This window comes from Enhydra lutris, unplaced genomic scaffold (assembly GCF_002288905.1).
Source record: "Enhydra lutris kenyoni isolate GAN:26980312 unplaced genomic scaffold, ASM228890v2 scaffoldscaffold18, whole genome shotgun sequence".
Lineage (NCBI taxonomy): Eukaryota > Metazoa > Chordata > Mammalia > Carnivora > Mustelidae > Enhydra > Enhydra lutris.
This window is the reverse complement of record NW_019154102.1, coordinates 34415954-34429624: the sequence shown is the minus strand read 5'-3', so window position 1 is coordinate 34429624 and position 13671 is coordinate 34415954. Positions and strand designations below refer to the sequence as shown.

General features: G+C 46.0%; 1 protein-coding gene across 1 annotated transcript in view; it reads left to right on the top strand.

The window, feature by feature from the left end:
• The window catches only part of LOC111148154 (receptor accessory protein 1), a 102526-nt gene that overhangs the window by 40666 nt on the left and 48189 nt on the right, over window positions 1–13671 (top strand). Inside the window, exon 2 of the mRNA XM_022504594.1 lies at window positions 7690–7762. Coding sequence (XP_022360302.1) covers window positions 7690–7762 — 73 coding nt within the window. The remainder of the gene's footprint in view (window positions 1–7689; window positions 7763–13671) is intronic.

Sequence of the window (13671 nt, the reverse complement as noted above, 5' to 3'; positions counted from 1 at the left end):
TATGGAAAAATTTATAACATACCATGAAAAGACATTAAAGATGACATATATAGATGGAAAAGATGATGTTCATAGAGAGAAAACCTGATAACAAAGATGGTACTTCTTCCTGAGTAAATCTATAAATACATTGCAATTCCAACCAAAATCTGAGCAAAGTTTTTCATGGAATTTGGCAAGCTATTATGAAATTTGTATAAAAAAAAGCTGAGAGGGCACCTGGGTGTCTCAGTCGTTAAGCGTCTGCCTTCGGCTCAGGTCATGATCCCGGGGTCCTGGGATTGAGCCCCACATTGGGGTCCCTGCTCCATGGGAAGCCTGCTTCTCCCTCTCCCACTTCCCCTGCTGTGTTCCCTCTCTCACTGTCTCTCTCTCTGTCAAATAAATAAATAAAATAAGTAAAATTTTTAAAAAAAGAAAAGAAAAAAATCTGAGAATAGGCCAGATGATTTTAAGAACATTAGAATTTATTATAAAGCTCTGAGAATTAAGACACTGTGGTAAAAGTGCATAGTCAGGTGGTAGACCAGTAGAACAGAATGGAGAGCTGAAATAACACCTGACCATGTTGGGAAACTTTACATGTGATGGGCAGAACTGAAACCCAATGGGAAAGATTAGGTAAATGTTACCAGGACAATTGGGATCCATACAGAAAAGAATAAAATTGAATCCTGAACTCGCAACATACGTAAAGATATATCCAGATGAATTAAAACCTAATAGTGAAGAAGCAAATGTTATACAAATTTATGGGAAAATATATGTGACCAGGATTTCCTTAACGAGTTACAAAAACAAGCTATAAAATCAAAGATTTATATGTTTGTCCATGTAAAATATAAAATTTATACAGCAGAAGGTGCCACAAACCAAGTTAAAAGATTTTTTTATTAGAGAAGGATGTTTGCAATGCACCTGGAGGGAAGGATTTATACCCAGAATTTTCAGAGGAGTCCTAAAAATCAGTAAGAAAAATACAAGCTAATGGGGGGTAGAAATAGGTCAGTTAAGCAGCCCAAATGGCCAACAGAAGGCATGAGATACCATTTCCCATGTTTCAGACTGGCAAAAATTTTAAATCTCTATCCATTTGGCAAGAAGGGGAACACTGGAAGTCTTCTACACTGCAGAAATTCAAGTCAAAACTTGAAGAACTTCCTCGGCAAGTAGATTTGCATTGTATGGTGCATGGTACACGGTGTCGTACCCCACGATTCACAGTATGTATCTACCCTAGAGAAAGTTTCACATGTGCACAGGAAACATGTAGTAGAATGTTTATTACAGCCCTGTTTGAAATAGTAAAAAAAAAAAAAAAAAAAAATTGGAGGGGCGCCTGGGTGGCTCAGTGGTTAAAGCCTCTGCCTTCGGCTCAGGTCATGATCTCAGGGTCCTGGGATCAAGTCCCGTATTGGGCTCTCTGCTCAGCGGGGAGCCTGCCTCCTCCTCCTGTCTCTCTCTGCCTGCCTCTCTGCCTACTTGTGATCTGTCTGTCAAAAAAAAAAAAAAAAAAATCTAAAAAAAAAAAATTGGAAAGTACCTAAATATGCCTGAATAGGTACATATTTATATATGGATAAACGAATTGTGATATATTCACATGATGAAATACCATATAGTGGTTTAAAATGATCTAGAAAGATTTGTGTCAACATGAACCAAATTTCAAAAGCACAAAGTGAAATTAACATATTTCAATGGAATACAAGGAGTATGATTCCATTTATATAATGTGTAAGCAAGTATAACTTTTTTTCATTTATGCCTGGTTAACATAGTTAATTAAAACATGGTGAGAATGAACCGGGTTCAGGTTGGTGGTTATTTTGGGGAAGAAGGGAGGGGGTCTATATCAGGAAAGAATATATAGGAGACTTCAAATATATGTCATGTCTTAAAGGTTTTTCATATTAAAAATTATAGTGTATTTATTTGAATGCCAGTAGGAGCTCAAAAAGAAAGGAACATCCTTCTATTAGAATGGACTACTAGAAATGATCTTGGGGATTAATTCTCATAGAGAGTAATAAAAATTGATTCATAAGCTTTTAGAAAAAACCTTCAGAGAACAGCAATTAGAAATTACATTTTTTAAATTAGTAACAAAAAACACAAAATGTAATCAGTGTAAAATTTAATAGCCTTTTAATGCCCAAAGGAAATAGTATACCTTCATGACTTAGAAGACCTTTTGTGCAAATTCTTTGTTTTCCGGATATGGGACATCACTTTTAAAAATTATAAAATATAACATTCACATACAAAAAAGGTGCATAGAACATATGTGTACAGTTTAATGCACATTTGTAATTACAAAGCAGAACTCTGTGTGACTACTGCCTAGGTCGAGAAATTTTGCATTCTAGAAGCCCCTGAGTGGTGTGCCATTCCTTGAATTCAATCTGTTTTATCATTATATGATAAATACAGTAGGCCTGTTATTTTTCTTATATTAAAAAAATTAATTTTAGAAAAAATGTTCCTAACATTGATTTTTAAATTTTTCAACACAGTTCAGGGGAGCTCCCAGGTGGTGCAGTCGGTTGGACATGTAACTCGTGGTTTCGGCTCAGGTTGTGATCTCAGGGCCATGAGCTAGAGCCCCGTGTTGGGCCCCACGCTGAATGCGGAGTCTGCTAGGGATTCACTTTCCCTCTCCCTCTGCCCCTCCCGCTTGTGCTTTATCTCACTCTCTCTCTAAAATAAATACATCTTTAAAACAAATTTTTTCATCATATTTTGGGATTGGGAAATGTTACTCCAATACTAGGATGCCTGAGAAGCCTGTGAAAAACACTGTGTTTCATTGTTTGCAGAAGTCTTGGCCAAGGTTAGCAGCCACCTGTGTCACAGCTTGTACTTGAGCTGCAGGCCAGCACTTGCTGCCCTGCAGGCTCCAGGAGTGGTAAGCACTCCTCCTTGGTGAATGTAACTGGCATTGTAGTTATGGTCTATTCATGTGAACAATATCTCTCTTCCCTTGGCCAGAGCTCCAGGAAGTTGATAAGTAGCTGCAGAGTTGCGTTTTCCCTGACATTGACCAATGGGATAGGTATGTGGTCTTTGCCATTTGGGATTGTCTCCTCCTATCTGAGCATCTGTTGTCTTGCCTGAGACACTGGGCATTTAAAAAAAAACTCCTGGGAGTGGATTGTCCTTGATGACTGGGTGAAGAATCCATGGCCAAGGACTGGGAAATAGCACGCTAGACCAGGGTTTTTCCACTCTGGCACTTTTGGCTTTGGGGGCTGGATTGTTCTTTGTTGGGTAGGGGGAGGGGTTCTGTGCAATGTGGGATGATTAGCAGCGTCGCTGGCTTCCATCCACCTCATGCCACTGGCACTCTCTCAGTGTGGGAACCAGTGTATTTCCAGGCATCACCCAGATGTCTGGGGGAACAAAGTCACCCTGTCTGGGAACCCTTGCCTTAGAAGATGAGACTCTCTGTCCCTTGTAGATATGACAGCTGTGGAAGTGGTTGGGGAGGCAACCCCTGGATGAAGACCCCTAACTTAGAGCAAGAGACTGAATGAAGGGCAGAGACAGGAGAAATGTGTCAGGCAGGTAAATGGAGGCAGTAAGGGGTGAGGGCTCTAGGCGAGTAGTAAATGACAGTGGTGAGAAGGGAGGGTGGGTGCAGGGCTCTGAGGCTGAGGGGTGCGGTGTGAGCTTCTGTCCAGTAATAACTGGGAGGAGTGTGTTAGCCAGAGGCTGGTCTCCTCTCCAGAGGGAGGCACTCAAGCCTTCCACCGTCCCTCTTCTGGGATCAGCCTTGAGCGCTTAAGTACTCTAGATCCTCTTAAGTATGTCAGTGCTTTCCTCCTGACCTTGTGGGGAGAGGTATGTGAATCTGTCAAGTGGGTTAAGCTCCTTGGAGAGCGATTGCAATTCTTTGATCTTTATTCACTCAATAGACACTTAGCAGGTACCCACTTGGGGACGGGCTGTGCCAGGCACTAGGGACCCCACCAGTCAGACCAGGACTGCATGGTCTGGCCAGGGAGACGACTCAGCCAGCACAGGCCACCCCAGAAGGAGAAAGGAGGAGGGCCCTATTGTCAGGCTGCCTCTCGTCAGGTTCACATCCCACCTGTGTTCCTGCCTCCTCTGTCTCCTTTGGCCTCGGTGTCCCAGTCTGTGAGATGGAGTAGTGAGAATTCTTACCCCAATTGGGCACGGAGGGACTGACGTGCGAGAACGTGTCCAGCCCGTACATCAGTGCCTGGCATTAGTGAGCACTCAGTGATATTGCCATCATTATTGTTAACGATTTATTATTAAAACTCCTACATAAAGTCTGTAGTAGAGCGCCCAGAAAATTCTGAGGGACAAGTGACCAGAGATTCACGTGGCTTTTTTGAGCTGGGTCTTAAAGGATTAGTGGGACTTTATCAGGAAAAGCATTGTGGAGTTGTGGAAAGATCACGCACTAAGACACGGGCAGGAAGTCACAGATTGTGAGCAAGGCAGCACGGCTTAGAGGGGACAGCTGCTGGCCATGAGATCAGGAGGCTCGGGCAGGGGTGGGCCGTCAGGCTGGGAAGGAAGGTGCCTGGGGCCGCTGGAGAAGGGACTTGGTATGAACGGACCTAAGTGCCCAAACCCTTTGGCTTGGATGTGCTTCATTTGTTCTTTCTTTTCTCCAGAACGGATTAGGAAGAACTTGCCATTTGAATCCCACTCTCCTTTCCCTGAGCAGTAAAGTGCTAAGCTCACCAGGAGGCATTATTGAGCCTTTGGAGACTGAGAAGCAAATCCGTCTTGCTGTCCCCGTGCTGTCATATATGGGGTGGGGTGGCACACAGGGGGACACGGGCGGCCACTTCACCTCAGGAGCCCGGCAGACGGAGCATGCCCTCTCTTGTCTGGGCGCCCTTGGGCCTTTCCAGTTATGTGACCGCTCTGATGGCGATGGTGTTACTGTCTCCTCACCGGAGCTCGCAGAGGAACAGATCATCCAGCCAGACTGGGGTCATGATGGATTTCCCAATTCTCTCTTTTCGGCAGCTCACATGCTGCCTCAGGGCAGGGGCTGAGAACCATCCTGGCAGACGTGCTAATAACCGGGGCATCTGTGCCAAGGAGCGGCGTGTTTATTTCTCCGGAACCTGTGGCACCGTGCCTGAGGCTTTGCTGAATCAGCCTGGTGCCGTCTGGCGTCCCCCAGATGCTCAGACCTCAGTTCCAAGGTCACAGGTGTCCCCTGGAGGGCTCTGGCTTTTGCTTCACCACTCTCTGAAATGTCACACAGTGAATATGTACTTCCTGAACACTTGCTAGGCCCCCCAGGGGCAGTTATGAATAAGAAAGATGCCATCCTTGGCTTTGGGAAGCATATATTCTTATAGGAGAGACAGACACTGAATAAACCATGGCAAGTGGTGTGGATCAGGGCTAGGAAAGGGCTACGTCCAGAGTCACAATGCTATGGAACAGCGAGAGGAAGCTAGTCTTGGTTGGGGGGGTGTGACAAGGTCAGGAAAGGCCTCCTAGGAAAGTAAGATCCCCTGATATCCGAGAATGCTTGGGGCTGGGGCAGGGTGGAGTGGTTGGAGGGACCTCCCTCACCAAGCTGCCTCATGGCTGAACCCAGCAGTCTCCTCCATGAAGTGTTTCCCCCTCCCGCCCGCCCACTGCCTTTGACACTGTTGCCTTCTCTCTCTTTCTTAAATTCTTTTCCTCCCTCTCCCTTGTTTTCAGACTACTCTTTTGTCCCCTTTGCTGGCTTCTCTTGCTCCCCAGGCATAATTCTGGCCTTCCCAGAGTATGGCCTTGCTCTCCAAAGCAGTAGACAGTGGTGGTGAGAAGCCAGGCTTGGAGGAGGCCAAGCTGGCTGGGTCTTAGCCCCTGCTTTTCTCCTTATGGTCCCACAACCTTAGACAAGCAAGTGACTAAGGGCTCCACATGTTGGTATCCTGTCCATAAAAGAGGTTCCTTTACCAGGCCATTCTGAGAACTGCAGTGATACCTATACAGCACTTGGTGAAAGGCCCTTGTGTGAGTCAAGGTTACAAAATCCTTTCTCTTTCATCATCAGAAACTGACTCAGTTCCATTCACCTTCTGTTTTTCCCTGGAAACCTGATAAATATGGAAGGTCAAGGTGTCACCTGGCCACAGATCTTATGGGAAAGCTGACCCCTGCTTGGTACATTGAATCTGGCCAGGGTTCTCTGTATGACCTTTAAATAACCTGATGAGGAAGCCATGGGTTTGGGCTTCCAGAGTGTGGTGTCTCCTTGCAGGGACCTCCTTGCAGGGATCCTAGAAGCTCCATCTGTGGGGCTGTTACAGGAGTGTTGGCTCCTGTGGGGCCTGGGACCAAGGTGGCTCTGTTCCCAGACAGCTTACACCTGGGAGGTGACCTCATCTGTCATATGAAAGGATTAAACCCCTCCAGCTCTAAGATTTTGTCAGTTCATTCACTTAAAAATATCCATTGAGGGGTGCCTGGGTGGCTCAGTCATTTAAGCCGCTGCCTTCGGCTCAGGTCTTCATCCCAGGGTCCTGGGATGGAGTCCCATATTGGGCTCCTTGTTCAGCGGGGAGCCTGTTTCTCTCTCTGCCTCTGCCTACTGCTCCCCCTGCTTGTGCTCTCTCTCTCTTCTGACAAATAAATAAATAAATAAAGTATTAAAAAAATATATATCCATTGAGAGCCTTCCATTGGATAGGCACTGAGAACACATTGTTGAACAAAGCAGATTCATTCTGCGCTCCGAAGGCACTGATAGTTCAACCGGGAGAGGCTGTCAATCAGAGAGCGTCACAGGTAGTCGTACAACAGCATTTTGATAATGTGTACCTTGTGTCATAGGAGATTTGACCTAGTCGGAGAGGTCAGGGAAGTCTTCCATGAAGAAGGCATGATGGAGCTGGGATCTGAAGGATGAACAGGCATTAACCAGCAAAGAAAGGGAAAGGGACAATTCCAGAAAGCGAGAACAGCAGAGGCAAAGGCTTTGAGAGGGGATTGGGCCAGGTGGAGAGAATGAGGGCTGGGAGAACTATGGGGTCCGGCTGAGAGTCAAACCATTTAGTGATCTCGTGCAGCCATGGGCATGGCCAGTGAGAGCTGGTACCTAGACAGTCATGTGCTGTCATTTTATTTCCTCCTCCTTCTTAACAGCAGAGAGAAGCCAGTCAACGCAGGTTTGGGATGTGTGTCTCGGGAAGACTGCATTCAGAATTTGAAAGCTGATTCTGGCTCCAGGATGCTGGAATCCGGTGTGAGGGGAGGGAAATTTTGAAGGAACTTTAAGTGGAAAGGTTTTTTTTTTTTTGGAAAAGGAAGCCGACGGTGTGGGTGGGCTTTACAGAGCATCAGTGGGGATTAGCAGCAGGAGAGGAGAGTTTGACCTTTAATTTCAGAGGCCACGGGCTGCTCAGCTTGGCTTTCCACCCCCACTCTCACCCCCATTTTTGGCTTCCATGACCCCGAATCACTCTTTTATGTTGCCAAATTACAGACTAAAGGAAGATGGGTGTGAAGTTGAAACGGGACAGAGGTTCCTAAGCACAGCCCAGCCACGAGAAGAAACCTTCAGGGCATTCATAAAGCTAGATCAGGCCACAAATCAGCATCTCTGTTGCTTGGAGAACTGCTTTTGGCATTGAAAACAGACATTTTCCATCAAATAGGTTGAAAGAAAATCACATTTCTCTTTTTTCTCCCTTTTCCCTCCAGGCTTATATTTGGCACCCTTTACCCTGCATATTATTCCTACAAGGCTGTGAAATCGAAGGACATTAAAGAATATGTAAGTAGCACTTATTGGTGGGGTCCCGATGGTCTTGGAGAAGCTGGGTGTGAAGTAGTGGGAGGAGGAGGATGGCCTGTGGTGCAGGCACTGGTAGCAGGGCAAAGGAACCCTTCCTTTACCTTTCTTCTCATGAGGCTTGCCTCATTTGGTCCAGGAGTCCTCCCCATGTCTAGACCCCTGCAGAACCAGAGAAATGGAAGGGAGATATGGCAAAAGGAAATGGAATCAGGGATCACAGGCCACGCAGGCTGCCACATACCACTGTATGGCCTGAGACAAATGACTTTACCTCTTTGAGCCTCAGTTTCCTTGTCTAGAAAACACTGTGTAGACCACGGTTACTGGGAGATGGTCCACCACAGGGCCCTCCTGCCTCTGTGACTTTGGTGATGATTCCCATTCCAGTTGTGTGACCTGAGTACCCCGTGATTTAAACTCTGTTGCTTTATAAGCTTTTCAAGAACAAGAGCTGGTCATCGTCTTTCATCCGATTCCCCAGCACCCAGCGGAGGGCTGAGCATGTAGGAAGGGAATCTGGAGTACTTACAGTTGAAGGATTGTATTGTTGCTGGATGGTTCCTCTAAGCAGGAGAATCATCAGACACCTGCATGGGGTGGCTGATGAGGAAAGGATGTCCAGGTCATGTGGGACAGAAACCCAGGTCAGACTACAGAGGATGTGGATTAGGGCATCAGGAGTCTGAAGTCAAGTGCGGGCTCTGACATTTGATGGATGATATACTGGACAAGAAGTTTAACTTCTGGGCACGTGGGTGGCTCAGGTGCTTAAGCATCTGCCTTCTGCTCAGGTCATGATCCTGGAGTCCTGGTATCAAGTCCACATCAGGCTCTCTGCTCAGCGGGAAGCCTGCTTCTCCCTCTGACCCTCTCCCCTCTCATGCTCTCTCCCACTCACTCTCTCTCGCAAATAAATTAAAAAAAAAAAAAAGAAAAAGAAAAAAGAAAAGAAAATAGCTTAACTTCCAAGAACCTTGGTTTCCTAATCAGAGGGGTGGATATCAGCAATCCTGGCCCCTAGTGTTGTGAGGGACAAAGGGTCTTTGCTTTCCCTCTTTTACTCAGAAGTCATTTTGGAAGTTTGCCACAGGTAAAGAAATAAAGTGTATCTGAAAGTCACTTTCTTTCTCAGATTTTCCAGGATGTGTCTTTATGATGAAAACCAGCCACCTCCAGGTCAACTGCAACAGGAACTCACCCCCTCATTCCCTCAGTTTCCCTGAACTGCTTGCCTGGGCTTGCATCTGCTAAGCAGGGCATCTAGACAGGGCTGGGTTCTCTGGAGACAAGGTCCCTGGTATATCTGAGGGAATCTCAGTGTGAACTATAAGTGGCTGTTGAGTTGCAAGCACACAACCTCCTGGTTCTCTACTGGCTTGGCACAGGGGTAAAGCAGGAGGCAGCCTCTCCCACAGTCTTTCTCCCGACCCCTTCCAGCCACGAGTGCAGGGAAGCTGTGCCACGTAAGGAGGCATAATTGGGGTCATCGTGGTTCAGGGTCTGATACTCCACTTTGCAGGGGCAGAAACTCAACTCTGTCAGCTCATCTAGGAGAAATCAGACCCTGGTAAATTGTTTCGGTCTGACCAAACTCACAGGAGCCTGGTTTAGGACTAAAATGGCAATTCATTAATTTAGACTGAAAAATATAACTGACAAGCAGAGCAGCTGTTTGTGCTGGCTGGTGAGCATGAGTTTTTTTCAGTAGGGAAAGCTTGAGAGTTAAGATTAGAAGGTTTCTTGGTAAAAATGGAATTGAAAGAAAGGAGCTGAGTCGTATGAGAAGAGATCTGCCTCCTTTTCCTGTACTTGCTCACACGCACGCACACTCTCACTCACTCTGTCACACATGCTCTCACGTGCTCTTGCACGCACCCTTACACATGCTCTCCAACACTTTCTCACACTCATGTGCTCTCACACACGTTTTCTCATTCACACAGCCATAACTCACTCACATGTGCTCTCACACACTCACACTCACATATTCTCTCACACATGTTCTCCTACTTACACACCCACACACACTTCTACACTCACATGCTCTCTCACTCATATATGCTCTCACTCTCTCACACTCTCACACACATCTCTCACTCCCACACACTCACACGCTCTCTCATTCAGACACACGTGCTCTCCCACTCCCACACTCTCTCACACATGTTCTCCTGCTTACATAACCCACACACTTCTCACACTCACGTTCTCTCATTCACCCTTACGTAGTCTCACACACAACACTATCTCTCACACATGTTCTCTCACTCTTACACTCACATGCTCTCTCACACACACACACTCTCACACTCACACATACTCTCACATGCACTCTCGCACACATTCACACTCACCATTACACTGGCCTCTTTCCCTCATTTTGACCATTTGTCCAAGAGAGAAACAGGGAATTGCCTTTAGCTTCTGTCTGGCCCTCCCCACCCAACCCTATACACACCCCTGGTTCCTGACTGTGTCCTTCATCTCTATCCCCTTAATGGTCCTTCAAACCAGGTCTCTCCTCCTGTGCTGCCACTCTCTTAAGTGTTGTTCTTATCAGGTTTTTCCTGGAATGTTTCAGTAGCCTCCTGTATTTGTTTTCTGTTACCCCTGTAACAAATTACCATGAACTTAGTGCCTTAAAACACACAAAGATATTATCTCCCAGTCTAGAGGTCAGAAGTCTAATGGGTCTCACTGGGCTAAAATCAGGCAGGGCCACATTCCTTCTGGAGACTCTAGGGGAGAATCCATTTCCTTATATTTTGCAGTTCCTAGAGGCCATCTGCATTCCTTGGCTCCTGCCCCTTCCTCCGTCTTCAGAGCCAGGGTAGCATCTCTGAGCTTGCTTCCACAGTCTCATTTCACTTAGATGACAGCCTCTTGGTGACAGCCAAGTTCACATCACAGGAAGGCTCTGGTTAGGAAGTTGCTGCGGAGGTCCCCACCAGGGACACTGGCTGCCAGCTGTCTGTGCCTTTGGAACATTCCCTGCAGATTCAAAATCCTAAATACAAGCATTTGACTTTTTTAAGCCTATATAACTGGCCTTGTGTCCCACAAAGATCCTTATGCTAGAAGACTGTCCCCAAATTAAATGGCATTGGACGTTGGTAGTAAAAACAAATAAATATAGATACAGATATAGATTATATCTGTTATATCTTTGGCTGCTCAGCACCCACATCCACTCCTTTGACCATATTTTGGCTTTAAAAAACTTTCCAACAAGAATTCTGTATGATTTATGTACTTGGTAAATCCAGTTTTTTTCAGCTGAATCCAGCACCAGTCCAGTATCTCTGGCAAAGACCTCTCCTCCTCTGGCTCTGATCTTAATATTCAGCACTCTAAAAATTAAATTGTCAAGTGAACCATCACTGACATATCCCTATAGTATATAGACATATGCTATATGAGGGCGAGAATGGGAATACATAAAAATAAAACTAGTTAAAATATTTAAATCTATACATGATACAGAAAGGAAGAAAATATGGATAGAAGTTATAGTTCTTAGTCATGCAAGTAGTCTTGAGTTCGTAGCTGGTATTCATGTCTTTTGTTAAAAGATGATTTTTTAAAAGGGTCAAATCATGACTCTTGTACAAAAACAAAGTTGACACATGTTGAAAGTTTTACTTAACTCATAAATTAATAAGGGAACCAATAAAGGTGTTTAAAAAAAAATTCAAAAGAGACTCCAAAGAGCAGATGTATCTAAGAAATCAGGAACGATTAAATGAATTTGTTAATAGATATTTAGCTGATTTTGGAGGAGGGTAGGGTGATCAATTGCACCTCCATTGGACAAAATTTATTTGCACCTCTAGACAAAATCATTTGCATTGCAGTCAGTTTTCTGTAACTTAAAAAGTTGTAAAATAGTTCAAAGATACTGAAAAACAAGACACCTATAGAAGCAAGATAATTCAGAAGGAGGCTCTGGACAGCATCTAGCATTCTACAGATCATCCATTCTAAACTCTTTCACAGTTTTTCCTATTACTTCCCTCATCTACCATCTAATTCATGTTCTTTTTGTCTTCAGTTAGAGCTTTAGTGAGTGGGATTCCTTACCCAGGGCTCTGGCCTGAGTCTTCCTTTGTGGGGAGCCGGAGGCCTTAGCAAAGGTCTTGCCTGTGTAAGGTTGTAGTGATGATCCATTGACTCTCACCTCTGAGCAAGGCGGTACTCACTCACACAAGGGATCCCACCCAAATCCCTCCAGAGGCTCCTTAATTCCCATCTACCCTCCTTCCTGCCACATTGTGTAGCAGCAACCCTGTTCCCCCCTGGTAATCAGGATCAGTTCCCAGAGACATCTATTTCCTAGAGACATCATGGTCCTGAAATGGCCAGGTAGGAGTGTCGTTTCTGCTTCCACATCACTGGAATCATTTTGTATCCCTGGTGAAAGCACCCACCCTTCAGGTACTGTAAGAATTAAACAGCAGAACTCAGAGATTTAAAGGTAAAACACAAAAATGTTGTGAGTCTGTTAGACCAGTGATTCTCAAACTGCAATGTGCACATAGAATGGCTAGAGGATTTTATTAAAATGCAGGTGCTGATCCATTAGGTCTGGGGTGAGTTCTGAGATGCTGCATCTCTAAGAAGCTCCTAGGTGATTCCAGTGGTGCTGGTCCACGAACCACAATTGGAGTTGCGCGAAGCTGGCAGTAGGCTTACCCATAAGCAACACCACTCTCAGTTCCTTGGTCCCTGAACCTTTAGATTCTGGCTAAGCTGCAGAAGCATGTGTTGCTTCCTGGTTCACGGAAGAAACTGCATCCTCCAGGTCAATGCCTCAACCCCAGAATGCCGACTCTCTTTCGGAACTCTCCTATAGCTGTTGCAACACTTTAAAGTCCGCTGTCTGGGGCGCCAGGGTGGCTCAGTGGGTTAAAGCCTCTGCCTTCGGCTCAGGTCATGATCTCAGGGTCCTGGGATCGAGCCCCGCATTGGGCTCTCTGCTCAGCAGGGAGCCCGCTTCCCCCTCTCTCTCTGCCTGCCTCTCTGCCTACTTGTGATCTCTGTCTGTCAAAAAAATAAATAAAATCTTTAAAAAAATAAAATAAATAAAGTCTGCTGCCTCAGAGCAGCGGGTGTGTGGGGGCACGGTAAGATCATGACTCCCCAGCCTCTCAGCCTCTTGTCTTGGGTTTCTTTTCCTGTAAAAGAAGGTCCTTGGTTAGAAGGAGTGTTGGGTGGCAGGCATCAAAATAAAAAGGACACTGAGCCCACAGCTTACTCTACATGCTGCCGGAAATATGGCAGCAGGAAAAGCAAGTCCACATGCAGAGTCAGTGAATCTTTCAGAAAAGACGCTGCTTCCCCTTCTGTGAGGGAAGGGGCCTGGTGTGATGAGCCTGCTCTAAGGAGTCTGGCTGGGGCCATGAGACATGGTATCATCATAGACATGCTTGTGCTACTGCCGGCGACTTGGGCTCTGAGCTGTGGCTGTGGCCAGGTCAGCCTTGGTGAGAGGGATTCCACAGTGCCAGGGACACCTGCTCCCTCTGTCCCTCCCACGTGGCTGCTGGCACGTGAGCACGTGGACATGCACAGTCATCCTGAGGAAGGTGTCTAGCTGACATCCACAGGGCTGGTCACCTCATGTACTTGATTACCAAAGGCCTCCTGTGCCATGGGGACCTTGTGGTGAGCAGGAACGGCGCCACATGGGTCCACATTCCATGGGCCTATTCACGTCATTCCCAAACCCCTTCTTTTTTTTTTTTTTTTTTAAGATTTTATTTATTTATTTGACAGGCAGAGATCACAAGTAGGCAGAGAGGCAGGCAGAGAGAGAGAGAGAGGAGGAAGCAGGCTCCCTGCTGAGCAGAGAGCCCGATGCGGGGCTCGATCCCAGGGTCCTGGGATCG